Consider the following 27,238-nt stretch of genomic DNA (forward strand, 5'->3'; position numbering starts at 1 on the left):
CTTGTCTCATTTTTGTAAAGGAAGTCAATTTCAGCAAGAGAGAATGTGTAAACTCACCACAGGTGATGATATTATAACACTGTCACAGGAGAATTCACACCTATAGATGAGCTAGTTGAAGAACAAAGTTAGTTTTGAAAGGTTAGAGAAAAAGATTTTGAAATGTGAGATCCACTCTATAAAACTAACCACCCTTGCCATCAGCCTTTTAATCTAACTGGGTTTGAGAATAGCCTAGGGCATTTGAAATGAAGACAATTAACACCTCAGACAGGGCATCCACACACAAAATACTGTCACCTCTCAGAGACCTCAGGAGGTGGCTCGTTTAGATAAAAAGATACTTTTGACTTTGGCTGACAGTTTGTCAATGCTTTTATATTTGATTTAAATGGCATTTATATTTTAAAAGGCTGTAGTTTGCTTAAACTGTGAAGTTCTCTTCCTTTTCCTCATGATTTTTATTTCTTAGTTTATTTAAAAACAACAGGAATGAAAATGTTTTCTCTGTTGAATGAGACCTGAGGAAACAACTCTTGTTTCTTGCACTTAAAAGAGTTCAGTCCATCCCTCCTCTGGCTCTCTCTAAAGAATGCTTGGCTTTTGTTTAAAGCCCAGAATGTTAAAGTTGGAAGTAGCCTTAGGGGTCATCTGGTTCAACACCATTGAACAGATGGAGAAAATGAGGCTCAGAGAGAGGAAGTGATTTAGTAGCAAAATATGGAGTGTAATCAGACTCTCATAATTGCTGGATTAGTCCTTTCAATTCATCTTCCTATTTTAAAAGTGGGCAAAAAAAAAAAGAAAGAAAGAAAAGGTGGACCAGAGGCATGTAGGATCAAATTTGTGTGTGTGTGTGTGTGTGTGTGTGTGTATTTTTTCCTCTTATTTTCTTGAGAGCACTAATTTCACTCTCTAAAACAAATATATTTAGCATCTAATATGTTTTCGACACTGAAGATACAGGGGTAACCAAGGCACACAGAATCCTGCCATCAGGGACCCTGTGTTCCAGTGCAGGTGACAGACGATGAACAATCAGATAATTCTGCTTCTAAGGGGATTACATTTGTATTAGAGGGCCCAGTCTTTCTTCGTCTTTTTTCTCTTGCTTCCCCCTTGTATTTTTCACCCTTTCCTCTCTTGTGGGTCTGGTGAGAGAGAAGAGAGCCATTACAATTCCTCTTTCTTTACACTTCAAGCTCAGTGTGCAATTTTGAATTTGCTAAAATCAGGTTTAGTACCCGTGTAGCACTAGAGTGAAGATGTCAGTATTTTTCATCAACACTGCAGTAGTGGGCTGGCGCGGCTGTCAGCTTGCTTGTGAGATGACAACGAGGGACTGGATGTGAGAGTTGTACTATTACCTTATAATTTATCTGTTCCCTTTTAATACAGTTTTAGTTGTGCTGAACCCCATCGTACCTGACTGCTTTGACAGGTGCGCTATTTTAGCAACACAGGACAAAACAGAGAACGAAAAGAAGAATGCATGCTACACTTTTGCTGTCAGCTCGAGGTTGCGACGTTCCTAAATTTGCGGATGATTTGCTCAGGGTTGTTCAGAGACAAAAAAGCTTAGGTTTTGTTTTTGCCTATGTGACACTGCATGTTCTCACAGTTCATCTCGTAGGTGGGCTGCTGTCCATAGGGACTGAATTGAGGGGATCCCTTCCCTATCTTCTGCTTTCATCTTTGAAATTCCACCATTGTGATGGATTTGTCCACTCAAAATATAAAGAGTTCAGGGTGGACTAACTTCTCAAATCTTTAACACTGGTGTATGCGTTCACTTATCAGATCAATTTCTTCCCTGACCCAGAGCATGAAAAAGGGTGACAGATGGAGTCGGCCATAGCAAGTGAAGTAGGAAGATAATGAGACAATCTTGGTTCAGTTCCCCAGAGCCATCCCCCCGTCTGCTGTTTTATTTTTATTTTTTTTATTCTTGGTGTGGCAAGTGAATGTAGGAGGCTGATGTTTACAGTTTATCTTCCAAAGTTGTTAGATTCTAAGGCTGAACATGCATCAATCAAGGAGAGTTACTATGAGCTGCCATTTAAATGGTAGAGAGTTGTTTTCAACCCTAGTGGATGGCAAATATCTGGCTTTTGGTGTAAGGAAGCTTTGCAACATCTGATCCATCGGTAGGACTAGTGAGGATTTAAAACTTGTTCTCCCTATTGGGGTCCCAGATGGGCCAGGCTCTCAAGGAACTAGGTGTGACATTGTTGAAGAGACACAACAGACAACATAATTTCAGCTACTTAAATTTCAATTTTAAAAAGTATTTTACAGGGACTTCCCTGGTGGTCCAGTGGTTTAAGATTTCACCTTCTGTTGTAGGGGGTGTGGGTTTGATGAAGACCCCCTGGAGGAGGGCATGGCAATCTCCTCCGCTGTTCTTGCCTAGAGAATCCCATGGACAGAGGAGCCTGGTGGGCTACAGTCCACAGGGTTGCAAAGAATTAAACACAACTGAAGCGACTTAGCATACATGCATGGGGAGCTAAGATCCCAGATGCCTTGCAGCCAAAAAACCAAAGCATAAAACAGAAGCAATATTATAAAAACTTCCATAAAGACTAAAAATGGTCTACATCAAAAACAATCTAAAAAGAAAAAGAAAAGTATGTTACACACTCAAAAGAAAAAATGTAGAAGAGCGTTCAGCTTCAAACATTAAACGAGGTCTCGTTCTAGTGAAAAATGAGGAAGTTTGGGGGAAATATTACTTAACAGCACATCTTGAAATACAAGAGAGAAGGAAACAAAGGTTGAAAGGTTCTAAAAAATTTGATAGCTTAGCATCAATTGAACAAAAACCATATTCTCTACTAACTACAGATGATAAAAGATACAACGCAATTATCAACACTCACAATGGACTTAAGTTTGATGTCCCAAATGCTAAAAGGTAGGCCCTGCATGTCAAAAGGCACAGACAAGTCCGCATGAAGGCAAAACACCAATGAAATGATTTATTCTCTCATCTAAGGCCCATCAAATAGATAAATCTGGAACATCTTTGGACACAGACTGATTTTTGTACCTCAACCAGCACTTTGGGATCTTGGACAAGAAGCCTGGAAATGTTTGATTTGTTCAGGATCAAGATTGCTGGAGATGACTAGGAGGAGTCAAAGAGAAGGGGGAGGGTTTGGGGAGGGGAGGCAGCGGATCCCAAGTCCGCTGTTCACTTCTTGCCTCTGATTCCCTAGGAGCCTCCTGCCTGTGCTCAGTGGGGATCACCCACTGACAATACTGATGACCTCTGTGTTTTGGTCTCAGAGCTTTTGGGCCTTTCATTCTCTGTCAGTATGTTTCTGCCCCACATGAAGATCAACACGGCTTCCCTGTCTCATTAACCCCTTTGGGGACTATTTAAGCTAAGTCAGGGTGGCCTTCCTGGGAAAACTACAAGGACAGAAACATTACCAGGCATTCGTGTCTGCATGCATTGGGAGCACAGGCCGCATCCTGCAAGGACCTTCTTCCAATAGTCCTCCCCTCTCTGTCCATCCATCCACCCCAACCCTTTTGTGGCGGAGGCGGAGCAGAGAGGGGAGGGGGGAATCGAACCCTAGGGCAGTAGCCAAGCTGCTAAACTGCTGACCTGGTTTTCACTGAAGTGCGAGAAGGAGGCTGTGAGGCAGGTAGACAACATCCTGTTGTTGGGGCGCTCTTTTCTTTTTTGAACATCTGGCTGAACAGGGAGGCAGGTGGCTGAGTCGTGCCTGGTTGCGGCGGCAGCAGCAACAGCAGCCTTTCCCTGCTACTGTCCCCTGGCCATGGACGCGGTGGCTGTGTATCATGGCAAGATCAGCCGGGAGACGGGGGAGAAGCTCCTGCTCGCCACGGGCCTGGACGGCAGCTATCTGCTGAGGGACAGCGAGAGTGTTCCCGGCGTGTACTGTCTGTGTGTGCTGTGAGTACATGACGGGGCCCTGGAGCCCCCACTGCCCGCCGTGCGGCTCAGGTCCCTCACTGGGGGTGTCTCGCCTGGGCTTCCTGCTCTTCAGAGGGTCTTCTCCAGCGCCTTTGGGGGCGGCTGTAGGAATGCTCTTTGCAGTGGAGGAAAAGGAGCCTAGAATTTACCTTTGCTGCCAAAAGGACTCAGGCTCCTGGCTTCAGGTTGGACCTCTGGTAGAGGCCAGCAAGGTGGAGGCCTGGGATGAGGGAATGGCCAGATATAGGGCCGCCAGCTCCTCAGAGGAGAGGCCTTTCTCTCCAACCCTCTGGCAATGGCTTTGAAGGAATCTTCCCAAAGGAAGATTTCAAATTCAAGGAGAGGAAGAAGACTAAGAAACGGAATCCTTTAAGACAGCAATACCAGTTAGGTCAGGATGTGGGAGAGAGGGACGTTTCTGAATAAAACCACCTCTCTGGATTTGCTTAATTAGCTTTCTTTACAGGAGTTGGAGGGGGGTGGGGTGGGGTTGGGTTTCAGAAATAGGGCCTTTCCGTGATAAACGCTGGGAGAGACAATAGTCGTAAAGGACATGGAGGGAAAGCACCCTGGTATGATTCAGCTTTGCCCTTTACCTAAGCATCTCTTGGTCTAAAGCCCCATTTTGAATCAGATGCACCTTCATCTTTGCTCCAGGGCTCCAGGGTCAGGCAGAGCTAAGACCTAATCTTGTGCTAGTCTGATGCTGGCTTTGGCAAGTTAACCTCGCAGTCCCTCAGTTTTCTTGTCCAAAAAGTGTAATATTACTACCTACCTCATAGGACTGAGCATTAAATGCTGTAATGCACGTAGAAAATTTAGCACTGGACCTGATGCATACTAAGTGTTCAGTAAAAGTAAGCTGTTGTTGTTATTATTTTTTCACTCTCTTTCAGTACTTTTTATTATAATATATTATATATATATATATAAGGTATATATATTTCAGTCAATATCTTTAAGTACTCACGGGGTGTTTCTAAGGAAGTCCCTAGCTCAATCACTCTTTGTTAGCAGGGTAAAAACACTCATGAAAGCAGCAGCCCTGTACAGTAGCTTCTAGACAGAAACAAAATGAGGGAAAATGCTTGGTTGTAATTTTGGTGTCTGATGATACATGGCAAGATTTTGAAGTTCCTTTAGGTCATTGATGAGAGATTGTATTGAGCCTGGTGTTAGAGGATTTTCATTGTTTATTGTATTATTTTTAAATGGGCAAGGCATATTTGTGGCAACTCTCAGGCCATGCTAAAAACGTTTGTTATAAAAGCTACAAGGGAAATATGTGCAAGCTAGTGAATCCCTTGGGCTCAGATTTTAGGTTTTCCTTATATTATTGTTTTTCGAAAGTGAAAACTGGGGTAGGTCAGTGAAAGCCAACTCGTATTCCTAGGCTCTTTTCTTATCAATAGAAGTTGGAGGAGTAAGTGAACTGGTGAGAGGAGCTTCTTTAGGAAAGCTCACCAAAGGAGGTAATGGGACCCTCAACCTAGAGGTAAAAATTAAGGTACAAAAGGCCTGGGAAGGGAAGGAAGAGTCGGGGACAGTGTGTGGCAGGATGTTCCTAAGACTTCAGACGCACTGGCCTCTTTGTTGTTTCTCGAGCTTGCCAAGCTGCTCCTTGCTTAGGATCTTCACACTTAACTGTTCCTTCTCCCTCTTCTCTCAGAGAGGACTTCCTTGACTAGCCTCTAAAATAAGTACCTTCTCCCTGTCCCAGTTATAATCTGTCACTTTAGTTTTCTTCTGGGAGCTTTCAGCTGTCTGACGTTTGCTTGTCTACTTTTGTCTTGCTGGGCTCTCCTGCTAGAATGTAATCTCTCTGGGGCAGAGACACCATCTCCCGCACCAGGAACACAGCCTGGCACGCAACAGGTATCATGAGGCATGCAATAGGCACTCAATAAATGTTTCTGAATTAATGAATGAACTGTCAAGGCAAATTCTTTATGGCAGTAGGCTTTTGGGCTGATATCAGGAGGCCAGGCTGTGGCCTCTGGGACATCACTCAACTTTTGTAGGTCTTGGTTTCCATATTTGTAAAACAAGAATAGTAATGTGTGCTCTGTCTTCTGCAGAAGATTATAGTTGGTAAAAGATGCAAGAGAGAAGGATAATCTTAGCCTATTACTCAAATTGGCCAGGGCCACGTAAGGAATTAACTTAGACAGATGGGAAATTCTCAGATTAAGTTTTTGTCCAAAGTGAATCTTGCCTAAATGCAGTTTTTATGACTCTAGGTTCTCCATGCAAACCTTTTTATGAAGTAGCAGAAAATAGTCGGCAAATTGGGAGTCCCCCTAACATATCTTTCAGTGGGCACACTGGGCCTCCAAGTCCTAGAGGCTGATGGCCAGACTGCTGCAGAGGGAAGACACAATGATACAGTGCCTTTTATGACAGTTTCTCAGCTTTTTTTTGAGCCAAGGATCCCTTCTGATAAACGTAAACATTTCATTTCCCCTTTTTTAGTACTACACTGTAGTAACAAAATCAAATTTTATTTTGAAATAAACCATATACTCATTTTTAAACCAAAACACGTATAGTTATGATATACAGAAGAAATAACAATGTTGATGGTGACATATATAAATGAACAACAAAGTACAGCTAACGAACATGCATTGACTGTAGTGTTCACTCAAAATAGTTTCTCATTCTGCCTTTTGTTTATTTTCATTGTCCAAGAAGGTTTGGTTGAGCTTTAGTTTCTGTATTTTTATTGCAGAAATAACACATTGCATGTGCCTTTTGTGCTGTGGTAACGTGGCTTAGTCGCTCAGTTGTGTCCGACTCTTTGTGGCCACCCTCTGTAGCCCACCAGACTTCTCTATCCATGGAATTTTCCAGGCAAGAATATTGGAGTGGGTAGCCATTCCCTTCTCCAGGGGATCTTCCTGACCCAGGGATCAAACCTGCGTCTTCTGCACTACAGGCGGATTCTTTACTGTTGGAGCCACCAGGGAAGCTGAGCTGTACTTTATACTATACTTTCTCACTAGATTTGCTCCTTTCCCCAGTTCTGAACCCCTGATCATCACCTTTTCCTCTGTTCATTTTGGAAAACTGAATAATGTCAAAAAGTATTAAAGAGATCTTCCATTGATAGGATTGCTCATCTTCATTTAAAGCAAGACGTTTTTCTTCCAATTGTTTTCAATAAATAAATCCAGATTTTGGTATAATAAGTCTATTAAAAATAATTCCTAAACACCTATTCACATTATAGAAAATTTTTAAGATGTAGATAATAGAAATGAGAGAAAATCATCTGTAGTTTTATAACATAAAGACAATTATTGTTGAAGATTAAGTGGTTTTTCTTCTATATTTTAATAAAACAAATTGCTTTATAAACGCATGTGCTCTTCTAATACTGTATTCTGCTGCATTTTCCACTTAACTTGAAAAAGGCATGTTTGTATATAATGTTCTTACAAGTGATTTTAAAACATTATTTTTAATAGTTTTATGGTAGTCCAACCAACCCAACTATGTTTTCCTTAACCAGTCATCTAATTTTAGACATATGAATCATTCCATTCTTTTTTTGCTGTTACGAAGTTTGTCATGATTCATATTTCAATCCCTAAAGATTTCCTCGCATTTATGCTTACTACCTTATAACAAATTTTAAGATGTGTTATTTTTAGATCCGAAAACATGAATAGTTTAAGATTCTTGATGTATACATGATCATCAAATATTTTTTCCCAAGTGGTTATTCCAGTTTATATATATGCTTACCAGTACTGCATGAAAGTGTCTGTCTCACTGCATGCTCCCTAGAAATGAGTATTCTTGTTAAAAAAATTCTTGAGATTTGATGTCTCATTCTTTATTTTGTATTTCTTTAACTAGTGATCAAGTATTGATATGGTTGGTAAACTTGTATTTCCTTGCTCATGAATTGACTCTTTGGTGTGTACTTTGCCCATTTAACCATTTGGATCTTACTGTTTTTCTGAATACAGTATGAGTTTTTATATACTAATCCTTGATCTGATGTATCTTTTCTCAGTTTGGTGTTTGCCATCACTTTTCTTTGACACACACAAATTAACATTTTTAATAAAATCCATCATTCATTTTCCTTGTGTTTGATTTCTCCCTTTGCTTCCCAACATAGAAAGTTCTTTGGCTTGCAGAGATATCCTATAACTTCACTTCAAGTTTTGCTTTAAATTTATGATTTGGTTAGTTTATGTTTAACTCTTTAATTTCATTTGGAGTTTTATTTTAATGTGGAGAAAGGATCTAAATGAATTTGTTTCAAAATAGCTAATGATTTATAAATAGAACTTCCATTCCTGATTGATTTATTAACCTAGTTTATCATATGTTAAATTCTTACATATAACCGTTACTGTTTTGCAGTTCTCTATTTGGATCAATTGGTTTATTCTTGTAATACTAGCTCTGTAGTATGATAATATTCGAATATATTAAAACATTATTTGCTATTCTTATCTGTTGGGTCTTCAAGATGAAATCTAGAATAATTTTAATTAAAAAAAATCCCATTGAGGTTATGTTAAACTCATTCATAAGTTAAGGAGGGATTGTCATCTTTAAAGAACTTAGTTTTTCCATCCAAAAACCTGATGTCTCTCCATTTATTAATTTTTTCATTTACATTCATCAATAGAGTTTTATAGTTTTCTTCCCATTGGTCTTGCATATTTTTGTTAGGCTTATTTCTAGTTACTGTGAGCATGCATGTATGTGTCTATTTTTTTATTTCTATCATAAATGGAAATTTTTCCTACCATATTTTCTTTTGCAACAGAAAATCTGCTGACTTTATGTATTTTTTTGTATTTATCCAGTATACTAAATGTTCATATCCATGCAAATAGTTTAAATTCAATTTAATTTTATACTTTTTGGTTTTCAAGGTATATCAAGTTTCTTTCACTAAGGTACATGTGAGCCCTCGCATTTCTTTCTTTTTCACCCTCAATATCAACAACCATTGGGAAAGTCCTAAATGCCCACTGGGATAGTTTGATGGTAATAAAAGAAAAACCAATTTAAAATATTTAAAATAATTAGTTTGAATAGATAATTTATTTCTGTACATCTTTCTGTACATATCTGAATTTGCTACTTTTATCTGATGAAAAATTGGGAAGAAGAAATTATATTCTTTATATATAATAAATATATATATATAAAGGGACACATAATGAAGTCATTTGACATATGTGTCTTTAGATAAAAGGATAATTATCTTTTTGTCCTTGAAGATTTAAAGGATGACTGGGAATAAAGTGCCTGTCAAACAACTGAACTGGAGAAATAGGGGAAGTAACAGTGACAAAAGAAAACTCCAGCTTATCAGTTGTATTTAAGGGGAACAGAAGAATGAGAAATTATAAAACTTAACGAGTTAGTTTTTGAATACAATTGGCTATGTGTGTTGGTGCCACATGTATCTTCATGATAATTTAGGTCACTAGAATTATTTTGGATTGTCTGAGTACAATCCATTAACAGCATAGGATTAAATTCGCAATACACAAACCACCCAAAGGACAGTTCACAAGCCAATAAATCAAGTGCTGACTTTGGTTGACAATGTAAAATTAAGGTGTAAGATTAGTCTAAAGATGTCATTAGCTTAAAGCAAAAGGAAAGCCTAGGTTGACTCTTTGAGGCTCTCCCCATCTGGTCTCTATGCTTTAGCCCCTTCCTTTGCTCGATCTTTCCAGTCATAAGGCCAAGCAGACTCCTTCCTTTTTTGAGAATTCATTTGAATCAGTTCTGATGAGATGGATGAAACTGGAGCCAATTATACAGAGTGAAGTAAGCCAGAAAGAAAAACACCAATACAGTATACTAACACATATATATGGAATTTAGGAAGATGGCAATGACGACCCTGTATGCAAGACAGGAAAAAAGACACAGATGTATATACCGGACTTTTGGACTCAGAGGGAGAGGGAGAGGGAGAGGGTGGGATGATTTGGGAGAATGGGAATTCTAACATGTATACTGTCATGTAAGAATTGAATCGCCAGTCCATGTCTGACGTAGGGTGCAGCTTGCTTGGGGCTGGTGCATGGGGATGACCCAGAGAGATGTTGTGGGGAGGGAGGTGGAAGGGGGGTTCATGTTTGGGAACGCATGTAAGAATTAAAGATTTTAAAATTTAAAAAAAATAAAAAATTAAAAAAAAAAAATAAAATAACACCACAAAAAAAAAAAAGATTTTTTTTTAATGTGGACCATTTTAAAAGTCTTCATTGAATTTATTACAGTATGGTTTCTATTTTATGTTTTGTTTTTTTTGGCCATGAGGCATGTGGGATCTTAGCTCCTCTACCAGGGACTGAACCCTCACCCCCTGCACTGGAAGAAGTCTTAACCACTGGACCGCCAGGCAAGTCCTGGCTTTAGGATTTACCTAAAGATTCATTTGTTCAGTCCCTCTGATGTAAGAGAGAGGCACCATAGAAAAATGGTTAAGAGCCCATGACTTACAGCCAAACCTTCTGGGTGTGCATCCCAACTGTGGCCCTTACCTGGCTATTTTACCTTGAGCAAGTTACTTTAATTATCCATGGCTCAGGTTTCCTATCTGTGGAAAAGGGAACGGTGATAATAATACTAGTTACCTCATGGAGTTGTTATGAGAATTCTTGCATGAGTTAACATTTACAAAGTTAATATGTAGTAGGTGTTCATTAATATAAATAAAAAATCTATAAATAATTGTGAGACAAAGTTAGACCATTGTATGAGTACATAAATAAAACATTCTGTGGCACTTCAAGGGAAGAAGAGATTATATTCATTGTCATGACTCATTGAAGTTGGTTTTACAGAGTTTTACCATCAAACTTGAAGCTGAATGACTTTTGATGGTTCTGAAAATTCAAATTCACTCTGAAAGAAAGAAGATTGGGGTATAGGAAACTGGAAAACCTCTTGAATCAGAGAACACTCTCAGTAATGATGGCTTTGTATAGGATACCATTCCTCTGGGTATAAAAGCTCTGGAATAGTTGTTAAAAAATCAGTCACATTATAATTGTGCCTTGAATTTTGCACATAACATTTGTTTGTATAGACATAGGCAGCCTGGGCACTAGCTTGCTTTATTTGTGGTGTCATGAAGTCAGGTGTAGCTAAACTTTTTCTTTTGTGTAGCCCTTGAAGTGGTATAAAGAAGGAATTGATGTGGTTTCGCCAGTTTTAAAGCAAGATTTGTCCCCTATGCTGACCTTTTGAGAGAATAAGAAATAAGTCGGGTTGCTTTCTTCTTGTCTGTTTCTAACCAGAACATTTTTTAAGAATTGGGGACAGCTTTTGAAAAGATAAAGGCACATTTTAATGTTAGAATCAACACATGCTTTGTAGTCATTGAAATGCAAAGTATTTGTTTTTTAAAGAAATTAATTTTTCAAGAAAACTAGTTAATGGCAACAGCAACAAAATTGCTTTCTACCAATTATTAATTTTCTAGATTTTTTTTCTCATGGTAAATTTAAAATTCCAGGCTTATCAACAAGTGTGACTAACAGTTTGATGGAGGAAGGAAGTTAAAATTACAGTATATTCTGGACTTCCCTGGCTGTCCATTGGTTAAGACTATGCTCCCAATGAAGGGGGCACAGGTTTGATCCCTGGTTGGGGAGCTAAGATCCCACATGTATCACAGCTTGCCCCCCACCAAAGATTACACTACTACATTCTTGGTTTGTCTATATTAATAGGGAGTCAGAGGAAAAATAATCCTAAAGGGATGTCAGTCAGTTCAGTTCAGTCACTCAGTCATGTCTGAATCTTTGCGACCCCATGAACTGTAGCACACCAGGCTTCCCTGTCCATCACCAACTCCCAGAGCTTGCTCAAACTCATGTCCATCGAGTCGGTGATGCCATCCAACCATCTCATTCTCTGTCGTCCCCTTCTCCTCCTGCCTTCAATCTTTCCCAGCATCAGGGTCTTTTCCAATGAGTTAGTTGTTTGCATCAGGTGGCCAAAGTATTGGAGTCTCAGTTTTTAAAAAAGAACAATATTTTTCTAATTTGTGATTTGCTTAAGTTGGATTTTTAAAGCTTCAAATTACAATTTCACTTCTGTTTATTTAAAAACAATGTTATTAGTCAGTTGTATAACATTATAAGGAAAATTAGCAGACCTCCCTGGTGGTCCACTAGTTAAGATTCCCATTGCAGGGAGTACAGGTTTGATCCCTGGTCAGGGAACTAAGAGCCTGAATGCCATGGCATGGCCAAAAAAGGAAAATTAATATGCAAAGATGTATTTATGTTAATTTAAATTTACATTTATATACATACAGGGATAGTTTTGAACAGTAATCAGAGTGGCATCTCTCTCTCCTTGTGTCCATTTTTTTCACATACCATCATTTTATATTGACATGGTCCACGTGCTTAAAATTTTTTGAAAAATATAGCTCTTTAATATCTTTGAACTTTGGTTTAGTTTTGAACCATTCTTTCTGCTGCCATTTCTTTATTTTGAGTTACATTCCTTAGGTTAATTCCATTTTTTCACTATTAAAATAGAACTCCTATGAAAATCTTGGTCAAATTGCTTTTTCCATTTCATTCCTTAGAGCGGGTGAAGATAAGGAAGGTCATAAGGTCAAAAATACCCAGTTTTATAGCCCTTGTTATAACTTGCCAATTTATTCCCTAAAACAGTGATTTTTCAGTGGATGGGGAGAGAGCATGTATAGTTTGGAAAAGAGATAATCCATATTTTAGTTTCCTTTTATATTATAAGATTACTATTTCTTAATACAAGCTACAGAAAACAAAACTGAAATTTTGTTGGGGAAGAAAGAGTAAGAAGTTTAGAAACACTGTTCTATGAAGACTGAAACCCTTGAAAAAGCTTCAGCTTATACTTAAATAAAATTTCATTCTGAAAACATAGACTGAGTGACTATAGGGGTGGCGGCACAGATGCACCCAGGTTGAGTTAAAGAAGCCGATGAGGTGTGAGCATTTTCCATGCATTTTTAATCAATCCTTCTGTAACTTTAATGTGCCTACAAATCATCTGGAAATCTTGTTAATATTTCAGATTCTGACTCAGCAATTCCGGAGTGGGCACAAGATTCTACATTTCTAGCAAGGTCCCAGGTGATGCTCTGCTAATACCCTGGGAATATAATTTGAATTGCACTGTTTTAAATCTCTTCCATCAGTGATATATGAGAGTATATCCATGAGAGTTGGCTACAGGAGATCTTTGGTCAATTACTCCAGCAGCTTGGAAGTGGAAGAGATGAAATGCTGGCTTGTTTGAGGGGGGAGACAATTTTGCTCATTCAGAAATCGAAGGAGCTGGGGCGTAGGAGACTGTTAAAGTTGGATGGGTTGATCACAAGGAGTTTTATGTGCCGCTAACATCAGGTTGTTCGAGACTGAAGAGGTAAGGACTTTTGAAGTGGTACTCAGGTTCCTGCTGCTTAACTGAAAGTGCGATAAGATCAGATTCGTTAGGAAACAATTTTCAAAACAGACTCATTTATTTTGACTAAATGAGGCTGAATGATAGTAGAGAGATAGATTCATTGTATCTTTTAGAAACCCATTGTTTAAGAAAGTAGAAAACCAGTTGCCTATGATTTTGCTTGCATCGTTGCTGAGATTTTAAATAATTAATTTCCAGAACACCTTTAATGATACTGAATTATTGCCATTAATCGCTTTCCATAGGGAAAATGGAACTAAATAAAGGCCTATGCTATTTCCCTGCTCCTACCTCCATTTTCCTTTTTTTTTTTTTCTTTTTTTGGTGGCATCTGGGGGTCTTAGTTCCCCAACCAGGGATTGAATCCAGGCCCCTGCAGTGGAAGCACTAAGTCCTAGTCACTGGACTGCCAGGGAATTCCCTGCTGTGTAACTTTAAGAAAGCCACTTAAAGCTTTATGTTTGGAGTTCTCATAGTGAAAAATGGAACTCGAAATGCTTGACTTGTTCCCTGTAGAGTACTTACTGAAATCAGTGGATTTTGAGGTACATTTCAATTGATTAAAAAAGCAAAAGGCTTTACAATGTAATATTTTATATTTATTTAGCATATTATATGTGCTAAATAGTATATTATATGCATATATCAAGCTATTTTATATATGATATACATATTCTGGCAAATCTTTATAACAAAAATGAAACATTTCCTATAATCACAGCAGCAAATTAGATTGACCCTTTTTTGGATTTCACAAATCGAATAAACCTGACTAAAGTGTTTTAGACCTAATTTTTTTTATCCCTTAGGTAACAGTACTCTTGGATATTGATTAAAAATACAGTAATTTAATCCACATATTTAAAGACTTTTAGTTCTATAAGGGATTAATGGTAAGTGAGGTCAATTACTCAAGGGTGACCCTGTTTGAGATACTTTAGATTCTTTAGGTTCTTTTAGATTTAAACACAGTTATTTTTACCAGAGTTTAACATATGTTCTAATCAAATATATATTTTGACCCAAACTTGTGCCAAAGAATAGCAATCAGAAAATGTCTGAAATAAAACTGTGAATATTCAGATTCATAATTTGAAATGATTCAGCATAAAAGTTTACTGTACTTTTCCAGGAAGCAAAGGTTTGTGAGGCAAATTAAATAGCAGTACCATACATACTGGGGCTTCCCTGATAGCTCAGATGATAAAGAATCTGCCTGCAATGTGGAAGACCCAGGTTTGATCCCTGGGTTGGGAAGATCCCCTGGTGAAGGGAATGGCTACCCACTGCAGTATTCTTGCCTGGAGAATCCCATGGACAGAGGGGCCTGGCAGGCTACAGTTCATGGGTCGCAAAGACTCAGAAGTGACTGAGTGACTAAGCATGCACGCATGTACCATATATGCTAAAATATAATAAATAATCTATATCCATTACAGGGTGGGAATCAAAAGCCAGGGCTCTAGTGTCAAAGAGGTCTGATTTAAAGCCCGCCTTTGGTGCTTGATTTGTAGTGTGGCTTTGGTTACTTAAGGTTACTTAACTTTTCAAAGTTTCAGTTTCCTCATCTATAAAATCAATTTCACAATATAAAGCTCATAGGATTACTGTTGGGTCCAAAAGAGATATACATGTGCTGTGGGCTGAATTGTGTCCTTGTCAAACTCTTATGTTGAAGTTCTAACTCCCAGTGTGGATGTATTTGGAGATAGGGCCTTTAGGAAGCAATTTAGGTTAAATGAGATCGTAAGGGTGCAGCTCTAATCCAAAAGCGTCTTGGCCTTATGAGAAGAGAGACAGCACCCTCTCTCAATGAATGCACACAAAGAAAAGGTCATGTGAGAGCACAGCAAGAAGGTGGTTGTCCACCAGGCCAGAAAAAAGGCCTTGGAATGAAACCTATGTTGCTGGCACCTTGATCTTGTACTTCCAGCCTCCAAAACTATGAGAAAGTAAATTTCTTTTGTTTAAGCCACCTAGTCTGTGGCATTTTGTTATGACAGCCCAAGCAGACTAGTATAGATTTTGGTACTGAGAAGTCTAGTGGTGTTGTAACAAAAACCTTAAAATGTGGAAGTGGCTTTGGAGCTGGATCATGGGTAGAGACTAGAGAAGTTTGGAGATGAATGCTAGAAAAAAGCTACATTGCTGTGAACACAGTGTTGGTAGAATGATGGATGTTAAAGGTCATTCTGATGAGGTCTCAGGTGAAAATGAGAAATGTGTTGTTAGAAGCTAAAGGAAAAGCCATCCTGATTATAAATGGCAAAGATCTTGGCTGAACTGTGTTCTAATATTTTGTGGAAGGTAGAACCTGAAAATTGAATATTTAGCTGTGGCGATCTCTAAGCAAGGTGTTGAAAGAGTACCTTGGTTCCTCGTGACTACTTATGATAAAATGCAAAAGGAGAAAGATGAAGCAAAGAAGGAGTTGTTAAGCAAAAAGAAACCAGAATTGAAAGATTTGGAAAATTCTCAGCCCACTCATATGGCAAAAAATGAGGAAGCTTGGTCTGGAGAGAACACCAAGGGAGTGGCTGGACAATTGCTTCTTAAGTAGATTACCCACGATGTTAACTAGTCATCTCAGCTGAAGCTGGGAATAGAGTTTGGACCAAAGCATCAGTGACACTGTCAGTTTGGACCAAAGGGAACATGATAGGGCAGCAGAGCAATTTGGCTGCAAAAATGCTTTATCTTTCAAGAAAACGGAAAGATGATCTTGAAAGCGTTTCAGAGATTATCAGGGCTGCCACTCTCACCACAGCACCAGAGTGCATAAGCCTAGGAGGGCAAGGTCACTTTCACCTAAATTTCAGAGGCAGGATCAGTGCCCAGCAGAGCCAGGTGGGCAGGGCTGCTGCTGCAGAGCCATGGGGGTGACAGTGCCACCCAGTGGGGCTGGAGGGTAGAGCATCAATTCAAAAAGGATTATTCTCAAGCATTAAGATCTAATGGAATTTACCTTACGAAATTTTGCACATTTAGGGGACCTGTCACCCCTTTTCTCCTGATATCTCCTTTTTGGAATGAGAATATCTGTCCTATGCTTGCCTTGCTGTATTTTGGAAGCATGTGACTTGTCTGGTTTCACAGGCTCATAGCTGGAGAAGAATTTTGACTCAGGAGCAGTCATACATCATTAGATGATATTTAGATGAGACTTTGGGCTTTATTTAAACTGTAGAGTTTATGCTGGAATGTATTGAAGATTTTTGAGGCTGTTGGGATGGAATGAATGTATTTTACATGAGAGAAGGTGTGAATCTGGGGGTGCCAGTGTTGGAATACTATGAATTGAATTATGTCCCCCTCCCCTCAAATTCATATGTTGAAGCTTAATCCCCAAAGTGGCTATGTTTGAAGACAGGCCTTTAGGATGTAATTAAGGTTAAATGACGTTGTAAGGGTGAGGCCCCAACCCAATAGGATTGGTGGCCTTTTAAAAAGAGAGATCTCTTTCTACACACACACAAATACGCACACACACACACACACACACACACACACAAGGAAAAGGTCATGTGAGCACACAGCAAGAAGGTGGCTGCCTACAAGGCAAGATAAGAGGCCTCAGAATAAAACCTATGTAGCTGGCACCTTGATCTTGGATTTCTAGCCGCCAGGACTGTGCAAAAATACATTTCTTTTGTTTAAGCCACACAGACTATGGTATTTTGCTATATCTGTCTGAGCAAATTAATACAGCATGTGAAACTCTTGGCATGTAGTAGAAATCAACTATACAGATATATAATATGCATACATACTGAATAATTGGGGAAAATATTTACGCCATCTAAAAGGACAAGCTGATTTCAAGTACTTTGGCAGGACTCTTTTTTAATTCAAATTATTAGTAGTACTATATTATAAAGTTACATAATAATAGTAACATCATAGGGATATAGCACATTTATTATATTTATAATTAATATTATTACTATTAACTTAAGTAGGCCTCATAGTACCTTAGCCCAGTGAAATGTTTTTACCTTAAGGTACAACATGTACTTAAAAAGTAATATAGCTAGACTTTGTTGAATCTATGTAATAATTTGTCATCATGTGCATGCTCCATCATGCCTGACTCTTTGCGAACCCAGGGACTGCCACACACCAGGCTCCTCTGTCCATGGAATTTTCTAGTCAAGAAAATCGGAGTGGATTGCCATTTCCTACTTCAAGGGATCTTCCTGACCCAGGGGTTGAACCCACATCTCTTGCATCTCCTGCATTGGGAGGTGGATTCTTTACCAACTGTGACACCTAGGCTGGCTTAATAATTTGTAATTTTTACCAATTACAATAGGTCTTTAGTTTCTTTCTGTCCCAGCAGTCTCTCAACTTGACAAATCCTTAGGAGTGTGAGTGCCCTCATTAAAAAAAAAAAAAGTAAAGAAGGCTTACTGGAAACTGTGACTAGCTAGATATAATGTGTGAGCAAGTTAGAGTCCCCAGGCTTTTATTTCTATGAATGACTTGGTGCCATATACGTGTGTCCCAGTATATGTATATTTATATGTAATAGTTAAAGCTCAAATTTAGAACACCCATTGTTCTTTTGGAATTTTTCAGTAATGAAAGTTTATTCTTTCACAGGTATCAAGGTTACATTTATACATACCGAGTGTCCCAGACAGAAACAGGTTCTTGGAGTGCTGAGGTATAGCTCTTTTATTTATTTTTGCTTCTGGGGGTATTGGGGAGCTGTTTGACTTTTGCATTGCTTTCATAAAAGAGCTGTCAAATCCTACATTCCCCAAATATTCCTCCAATTCAAATCACTAATGCTCTAATCCAAAATTGTTCATGGATCATTAAAAAAAAATTTTGGTCCCAGTTCTGTTCAGCCACCATTGTATGGAGTGTCTGACTTTGGAGGAAAGATGACAAAGCTAAAGGATTGTGGTAAAGTTTTAGTACCTAAGTGAAATCTTATAAAGTCTATCAAAAATATATAAAAGAATCAAATCTACAATTATTTACTAAATAATACTAACACAAGTGGTTCTGTGGGGGATCAAACAACATGACTCCTGTTTTCTAAGAGCTTATAAGACCCTTGAGGTGATACCAAATGAATTCAACAGCAATGCGAGCCTGGCGTTTGCTGTCAGGTGGCTCTGGGTTACACGTCTTGTCCACCCTCAGCCCCTTTCTGAGAGGTCTCTGACCTTGGGTAGGTTACTTAACTTTTCTTTGAACGAGTTTCTTCATCTATAAAATAAGGCTAAAAATAGTCGCTTACTCATAGTATTCAGTTTGAAGATTAAATGAGATAATGCGTGTAAGGAAAGCTCTTAGCCACAGGCCTAACTAGCAAAGCCCTCAACAATGGGAATTCACCCAAGTTGCTGAACAGTGTGATTATATACAGTTAAGTGTTACACATTATCTATCATAAAAGTTTGAAGAACAGAGGGTTTTCCAAGTATTAGGGTAATCAAGGCTGCTCTACTTTGGTGACAGGACTCCCCGCTGAACCATATGAAAGGGCAAGGATAGGTGAGAAGGAGAGAGAGGGAATATTATAGCAGCTTTCGAGCTATGCTCTTCAAAATCCTGTGGTCCTTCCATCTAGGTGCCTTGGAGTTGCCCAGGGGGTTATAGGAGGAGAGGAGGATGTGCGGGTATGCTTTGGGTCCCCAATTTGTCTTTAATCTGAGCAGCCTTTATTTTGCTTAGCAAGTGGGGCTCTGAGAAAGATTTCATTAGAAAAATGGATTTTGATGGTTTTGAAAAATTTGAAAGTCACTGTGCCATTGCAAGAAATGCCTATAGAGTGGATCTCTTTCTACCTACCAGGATAGTATATTACCCTGCTGTCAAAATAGAGGGCTCTGCAATGGAAACTTTTGACTTCAAATGATTTCTGACTCTTATATAAAAACAGTCTGTCTTTATAATGAAAGCACTTCACCATGAGCTGTTTGAAAATGTAAATGCTAATATCAACCTCTATTAATAACACATTCTATGCGTTTAAGAAACTCTAAAGACTAGACTTAAAAAAATTAAAATAGCTCTAAACCTTTAAAGATGCATCAGTAAACTAGAAAGCACAAATTGCACACTACAAATGTTTTGAACTACTGAGATAAATTAGGGCAAGTTTTCAAACACATTGTTGCTTTATATCAGGATAATTAATGCCATGATACTAATTAGAGGAAAAGCAGTACTATCTAATCAAAACTGTTTATACCTGTTTATTTTAAAAAATTATCTGCATCACTGCAGAGATAATTGAATAGGAAATGAAATTTCATTTATTATGAGGAATAGTAGCATTTGATACATACATATATATGTGTATATAATTTGGCCAGAAATAGCCCTTCTCCCTAGAGAAGTAGCCTTCTGCTTCTGAAGAACATTCTGTATGAAAAGGATCTTAAATTAGTAGGGTTTAGCTAACCTTTTGTTTTAATTCATTTTCTTCCATTTCAAGTACAACATCACACACAGAGTGTTACATGTTTGTGATCATGTTAGGAAAGAAAAGGCTTATTGAACACAAATGCTCTCTCATTCTGTTGTCTGGTCTGACCCGTTTATTTAATAATATTGTAATTATCTGCACCAAGAGAGCAGAAGATTGGCATGTTTTCTCCAAAAGGAAAACAGTTTTTTTTAAAAAAAAAACCTCTAGATTTATTTTTGAAATGCATTGCATTTTTCCCTATCTACTAAATTTGCTTTCTTAGTTACATTTTTCTTAAGGTGAATATTAAACTAGTGTGTATACTGAGAGCTCATATCACCTGACTGGAAGAAATTTCTCTAGAGCATATTGAAGACCAGCTGTGATCCAAAATATGTTTCCATGGATAACTAAGAGATGACAGTATGGCAAATGTGCAAATTTGAACAATAGCTGAGTTCAGTGACAGGACGGGAGATGTCAGTGGTACAATTCTTGTGGTAAATGTATTTTCAAAATTGGGTAAATAACAGATATTTATATTGCTTTTTGGAACAATGCTTTAGTTTGCTACCCTGCAGGAAAAATCTTGACAGTAGCACTTCATCTTCTGTGCAAGGATTGTGCTAGAAATTGAGGTATGTCTGCGATTTGTTTCAAAGAGCGGAGTAAAATTGAACCCTGGATCCACTCAATTATGAAAGACAAATATGATGTGAATTTCTCATTTTAGACAGAATTTTAGGTTTTATCATTGCCAAGTGTATTAATTTATCTCATGTGACTCAGGGTAAAATTTAGTCAAATTGTTAATTCAGAGAATTCTACAGACAGTCACCCATCGTTTATTAATATGTACATTGTCTGTGGTACATTATAAGAAATGTACTAACACCCCTCTGCTGACTTCAGTGCTTTTGGGCTTTCTGGATGTTTGATCATCAGTAGATCAGTAGACGTTAAATAATTTCACTTATTGACCTAAGCAAAACATTATAAATTTGGTCACTTATCTGCCAGTGCAACATTACATGCCAAATTTCAATTGCTTTTTTACATCCCATGCTATTATTCCTCTCTGTTAGCGTGGATAATCAAGGTTAACTGCATATAAATCCCCATAAAAAAGATGCTTTTGTTGATAAATGGTTTTACAAGCCACAAGAACAGGTGAAAAAATGTGTGGTTTGAAATCTTTCCATACTGGGGGAGTGTATAGTTTCTCTTCTGGTCTGTGACTCTAACCTCACTAGAACCTGTTTGGTCTAGTCCTAATCTGAGAGGAAAGGCACTGGGTCCTGGGATCTAAGGCCAATTCTGGCTCTGGTTATCTGTGTGACTTGGGCAAGCTGAATTATCTCTTTGTATTTTCATTTTCTTATCTGTCAAATGGGAGTAACCAAATCATTCAAGAACAGCCAGTCTGTCAAATAGTGGGGGCAAGAGATGGGAAAAGGCTTTGAAAATGAAAAAGTACTCTAAGGAAGATACAAGAAGATTATTTTGTGCCTACAGCTTGCCTTTGCCATTTGGAGATTCTATCCTGAAGCCAAGGAACTCTAGGACTTCTGTAAGAGTCCAAAGAATTTTGGACTCCTATAAGAATGGCCATGTTCTTTTGGATGAGGGTTCAACAGAATTCTGGAAAGGTGTTTTGACCATAAGGTTGGAGCTGAGTGAGAGAGTATTCTACATCTACTGAGTAGCTGTGTGGGCCTCTGAGTGGACATTTATTTAAAACTATCAATAAAAAGAACTTTTTCAGTGTTTTAAATGAAAAACTGTTTACCCCGATGTAGGAAATGACCAAGAGTTACAGTGGATAGTGTGTTATCTTCAGCATTTAGTCTAGTTGACAGAAGTCTGTCTGCCAGCCTTCCTGTTTTCTCATTAAATGCTAACAAATGAACAGCTCCCACCTCAAAAATTTTCCAGATGGAAGAGCTGAAAAACAGCTTTCTTAAAAAAAAAAAACAAAAAAACTGGTCATTGTTCAATCACTTATAGCAATACTATTTTATTTTATGTAAAATGACAGTTTTGAGCTGATGCCTAAAGCTTGACTCATAAGCTTTTGCAGGAAATTGTTGTTGATTTCAAGTAGTGTCTTTACAAGATAATTGATGTCAGGAAAGGAGTACATTTTAATAGTCACCTGCAAATAATGATCCCTTCAAAACCAACCAGATGAATAAATAAAGGTGACCTCAGAGAGTCTTTCATTTTCATGTCAGAGAAAACCTTGTCAAGTGAAGTGGAGATGGAGAAAACAATTTGGGGGAGGATAGGGAAGTTTCCCAAGCAGGAAAAAATTGAATGTGAAGGATGAGGCAGGACAGATTATGGAGTCAGAGTATGAGGACTAACTAGCCCTGCATTTAAAATGCAATTTTAAATTTCCTGTGTAGCATTTTACATTGTGGAATGATGACAGGGAAAATGGGTGTTTGTTTTGTTTGCTTTAAAATTTTTTCTTGGTTCTTTAAGCTTTTTATTAATGACCTGTAGGATCTGTGTTTTTTTCCCCTGTTTAATTCCATCCTCTCCATTGGTGAATTCATTGTGGGTAATGGCCTGTATACCCTTAGAGGTTTGGGATGTATGAAGGGTAGCAGGTGGGAAGGGCAGGGTGATGAGCAGGGGCTTGTACAAACTAATACCACCCTCGGGAGAACTGAAATGACAGCTCATTAGCTCCTCTTGCAGGGCAATTCAGCCAACCAAAGTGAGCTCTTCTAGAATGTTGTTTTTCCTGCTTCCATCTGTTTTCAAATATTTGAATAAGTTACACAAATGTTACCTCTCTCAGCATCCCTTACACATTTTGTAGGCCTTTTTTGTATAATTATGAGGTAGATGAATAATCTGCTTGACCTTTTATTTTCCAGACAGCACCGGGGGTACATAAAAGATTTTTCCGGAAAATAAAAAATCTCATTTCAGCATTTCAGAAGCCAGATCAAGGTATTGTAATACCTTTGCAGTATCCAGTTGAGAAGAAGCCTTCAGCTAGAAGTACACAAGGTGCCACAGGTATGGTTTACTGTCCTTCTTTGATAGGCTTTGGAAGCTCAGGGCTATGAGTCAACCCTAGTCATAAACATATAGTTCTGTAAGAAAAATACAAACAGGGAGATCAAACCAGTCAATCCTAAAGTAAATCAACCCTGAATATTCATTGGAAGTACTGATGCTGAGGCTCCAGTACTTTGTCCACCTGTTGCGAAGAGTTGACTCATTGGAAAAGACCCTGATGCTGGGAAAGATTGAGGGCAACAAGAGAAGAGGGCAACAGAGGATGCGATGGTTGGATGGCATCACTGACTCAAAGGACATGAGTTTGAGCAAACTCCAAGAGATAGTGAAGGACAGGGAAGCCTGGCGTGCTGCAGTCCATGGGGTCACAAAGAGTCGGATGAGACTGAGCGACTGGACAACAGCAAAGAAAAATGCAATGAGAAAGTAGATGGAGCCGACAGCCCAACTGAGGGGAGGCTGTTCCTATGCTATTGGATTTCCACATGCTATACTATAGACTTTTAATAAAACTCTGCAGAAATATAAAAAATACTATGAGCCCACAACAGTTCATCTCTCTTTTCCTGTCTTGTTTTCCCAAGCCTGTTTTGTGGCTCCATAAGTACCATTTCACTTTACAAATTCAGACACAAATCATTTGAAATATAGGACAATTCCGAGAACATCTGGGTTTGTTCTTCACCTTTGCTTAGCAGATAGTGTCCTCCTTTCAAGGGTGGAAAGGCTAATGTTAGGTTGGTCCACGCGATCCTGATTTCTGGATTTGTGACGCTTGAATTAATAAAATTTTATTGTAGCAAAGGAAAGAAAGTTAGTCGACTTTATTATTCCTCTAGTGCAAATTGTTAAATCTCTTGAGCAAAGCCGTTTTAATGGATATGTCAAGCTAATGACCGAACACTAGCCAGTGTCCTCAGCTGTCAGATTTGTGATAGCTGACATCTATTGAAAGGGGTTAATCATTTGTCTGAAGTAAGAGGATACGTGTTGATTGAAACAATAAATATTTATGATGAAATGAGTTGTTATTTCCGTTTTTGACAGGACCCAAGCTCAGGCATAAACTGACAATTAGACTCAAGTGGTGAATTAAATTGAGTAGTTAGCTTTTTGAAAAGAAATGTAAATAGAACTCCAATTTACAAATTGGCTCAGTATTCTATTCTCTGTAACAGTTTTAAATACTAGTTGCTTGAGCTAGATCATGGGATTTTATCTTTGTGAACTTTATGCAGTGGGAAATTTTATAAGTTTGAGTTAACTTGTAATTTTAATAGCTTGTAAATTTATCTTTCCTTGATTTTTGTTATTGTTTTTCTTTAGGAAGAAGAGACGATCCTGATGTCCTCCTGAAAGCACCATGAAGAAAAGGAAAACACACCTTGTACTTTATTTTCAATAATTTAAATATATGCTAAGTCTTATATATAATAGATAATACAGTTCAGTGAGCTACAAATGTATTTCTAAAACCATCATAGCCCTGTAATGGAAGCATCTAGCATGATGCTAAAGCTGAAATGGACTTTTTGGATAATGAGGAGCTTTGAAATGAGGATTGGGGAAAAATAATTCCACAGATTATTTTCAGTTATTATATTTACAAATGGGAAACGATTTAAAAAATAATGATACTTTATAAAGATTAATGTCATGTCTTGCCAAATATAAATAAAAATAATCCTCAGTTTTTCTCGAAAGCACCATTTTTAGTGAAATATTATTTGATAGCTACTGATTTGAAAATGTCTTGCTTGATTATATGGCAGGAAGCTGGTTCGTGTCCTTCATCTTTGTCACGTGTGGTTCTTCATTAGGTATTATGCTCTCCACTAGCTATGATGTTGTAGGCTCTTTGGGGATTTTTGAAGCTGTGCCCTGTGTGTTGAAAACAAGTGCTAGATAAACAGTGAAGAATTTCTCTTTAATTCTGAAAGCAACCTTCTTGCCTAGTCTTACCTAGTGTTCTGATGTTGGACAGTAAAATCCACAGATCAGTCTGGAGTTTAAAAATCTTCCAATTTAAAATATGCTCTACATGTTTATTATATTTGATGCTATAGGATTGAATTATATTACAAATCCAATGAAGTGGGCTTTACTTTTTTTCATTTACCTCTACCGCAGTAGTTGCCACTCCATGTGCAACCTTATTTTGAAAGGGAGCTTTAGCAGTTGTGGCTCATTGGCTGTGGCTCGTGAGCAGCTGAGTTCCAAGCCGTTTTCTTTTTTTTTTTTATTTTTTTTTTATTTTTTATTTATTTATTTTTTTTAAATTTTAAAATCTTAAATTCTTACATGCGTTCCCAAGCCGTTTTCTATGGGGCGGCCAGATAAGACCATCAGAAGTTTACAGGTGACATTAATTTTTAACAATTCCAAGTGATTGCAACCTACATGAGAGCCAAGATTTTACACAGTGATGGATACTGGTATTTTCTTCTCACATTTATATTTTCACGACTCTTGCAATTCAATTACATGTCAAGTTGCTTCAGGGCTCAGAGAATTCATTCACTCAGCAAACACAATAGGTACCTGCGTGGAGAAGTGAGAACACCTGGCCTCCATGGTCAGGCAGCCCCTTCCCTGGTTGGACAAGAAAACAGTCAATAAAAGATAATAAAGATAGTAACAATAAAACACAAGAAAGTAACAATAAAAGTTGATAAGTACATGGTAAGAGAGGGTCCCAATGTGTAGGTGGATCTGTCTTTTTTCTAAATGTTCTACTCCATTTATAGTTATAAAATATTGGCCATTCCCTGTGTTTTACAATATATCCTTGTAGCGTATTTTATACAGAATAGTTTGAACCTCAATTCCCTATGCCTTTATTTCCCCTCCCCCCTCCCTCTTGTCATTGGTAATGACTAGTTTGTTTTCTATATCTGTTTGCTTTTTTTATTTTGAAATTCACTAATTTGTTGTATTTTTTAGATTCTACATATGTGATCCTATATAGTATTTGTTTTTCTCTGACTTGTTGCACTTAGCATAATACCCTTTAAGTCTACCCATGTTGCTGCAAATAACATTTCCTTTTCTTATATGCTTGAGTAGTATTCCATTGTAAATGTACTACATCTTCTTTATCCATTAGTCTGTTGATGGACAGGTTGCTTCCATAGCTTGGCAATTATAAATAATGCTGCTCTGAACATTGGGGTGCACATATCCCTCGAATTAGTGTTTTTGTTTTTATCTGGATATATACTCCAAAGTGGGATTGCTGGATCATATGGTAGCTCTATTTTTAGTTTTTTTTTTGAGAAACCTCCATATTGTTTTTCCACAGTTCAGTTCAGTCGCTCAGTCGTGTCCAACTCTTTGCGACCCCATGAATCGCAGCACGCCAGGCCTCCCTGTCCATCACCAACTCCCGGAGTTCACTCAAACTCATGTGCATTGAGTCGGTGATACCATCCAGCCATCTCATCCTCTGTCGTCCCCTTTTCCTCCTGCCCCCAATCCTTCCCAGCATCAGAGTCTTTTCCAGAGTCAACTCTTCGCATGAGGTGGCCAAAGTACTGGTTTCAGCTTTAGCATCATTCCTTCCAAAGAACACCCAGGCACTCCACCAATTTGCATTCTCACCAACAGTGTATGAGGGTTCCCTAGATAGAGCTGTCTTTAAAGGCAGAATGCATTAATCCAAATATTTCAGCCTACAGTCCATAGGAAAAAGCAAAGTTTCTATGTAACCTAGTGACTTGGAATTCTGTTCTGTGTTCTTCATGTGAGGTGGTGAGCTTGGTTAATAATTAGAGACCTGCTGAGACACAAAGCTACTGTTTCTGTTGGCAAGATCTGATTTCTGAGCATTTAACCTGGATGCTATGGGATTGCAAAGGTGGAATATGGCCACAATGATGTATTTGTGTGCCCGTTACCATTTCTAGAAGTAAAAGCATCACTTTAATTTGTAAAGGAATTAAGAAAGCTGACTTTCAATATAAAATGCATATGTTTAAGTACTTTTTAAATATTTGTAGATTGGGTTTAAATTTTAATAGGTGTAATTAATTTTTACCCTAACTTGTTCTGGAATAATCCTAAAGGTATGAATTGTTTGCATGTACCTTTACCTGAGTCTTTTTTGAAAAAACTTTTTTTTGAATCATCTATGGTTTATCCTATTATAATAAAGTATTTGAAAGCTTTATTTTCCTAATTTGTCTTAAAATATTCCTTTCAAAAATATTCAAAGATAGGTGCTATTGATATACTAAATAAAGCATTGATGAAGTACATCTTACTTTTCTTATTGGACTAATTCACTGAAAAAGGTAAGTGCTTTTCTGATTTTGCTACTGTCAAATTTTACAGTTGATGTCCCTACCCACTGTCTTCTTTTGCTG

The 27,238-nt window shown here is 38.0% G+C and overlaps 1 protein-coding gene across 1 annotated transcript; it reads left to right on the forward strand.

Annotated features, from left to right (window-relative positions):
* The first annotated feature begins 3,619 nt into the window (after positions 1-3,619).
* SH2D1A (SH2 domain containing 1A) lies at positions 3,620-24,580 on the forward strand. The gene is made up of 4 exons (XM_005700359.3): positions 3,620-3,928; positions 18,014-18,077; positions 22,727-22,871; positions 24,201-24,580. Exons 1-4 carry the CDS (start codon positions 3,792-3,794, stop codon positions 24,239-24,241), a joined length of 387 nt encoding a protein of 128 aa, XP_005700416.1. The 5' UTR covers positions 3,620-3,791; the 3' UTR covers positions 24,242-24,580.
* The last annotated feature ends 2,658 nt before the right edge of the window (positions 24,581-27,238 follow it).

The sequence above is a fragment of the Capra hircus genome, assembly GCF_001704415.2.
Source record: "Capra hircus breed San Clemente chromosome X unlocalized genomic scaffold, ASM170441v1, whole genome shotgun sequence".
Taxonomy (NCBI): domain Eukaryota; kingdom Metazoa; phylum Chordata; class Mammalia; order Artiodactyla; family Bovidae; genus Capra; species Capra hircus.

Coding starts and splice junctions, on each gene's coding strand:
- SH2D1A (XM_005700359.3), top strand. CDS start 3,792: ATGGACGCGGTGGCTGTGTATCATGGCAAGATCAGCCGGGAGACGGGG. Junction 3,929..18,013: donor GTGTACTGTCTGTGTGTGCT/GTGAGTACATGA, acceptor ATTCTTTCACAG/GTATCAAGGTTACATTTATA. Junction 22,872..24,200: donor AAGTACACAAGGTGCCACAG/GTATGGTTTACT, acceptor GTTTTTCTTTAG/GAAGAAGAGACGATCCTGAT.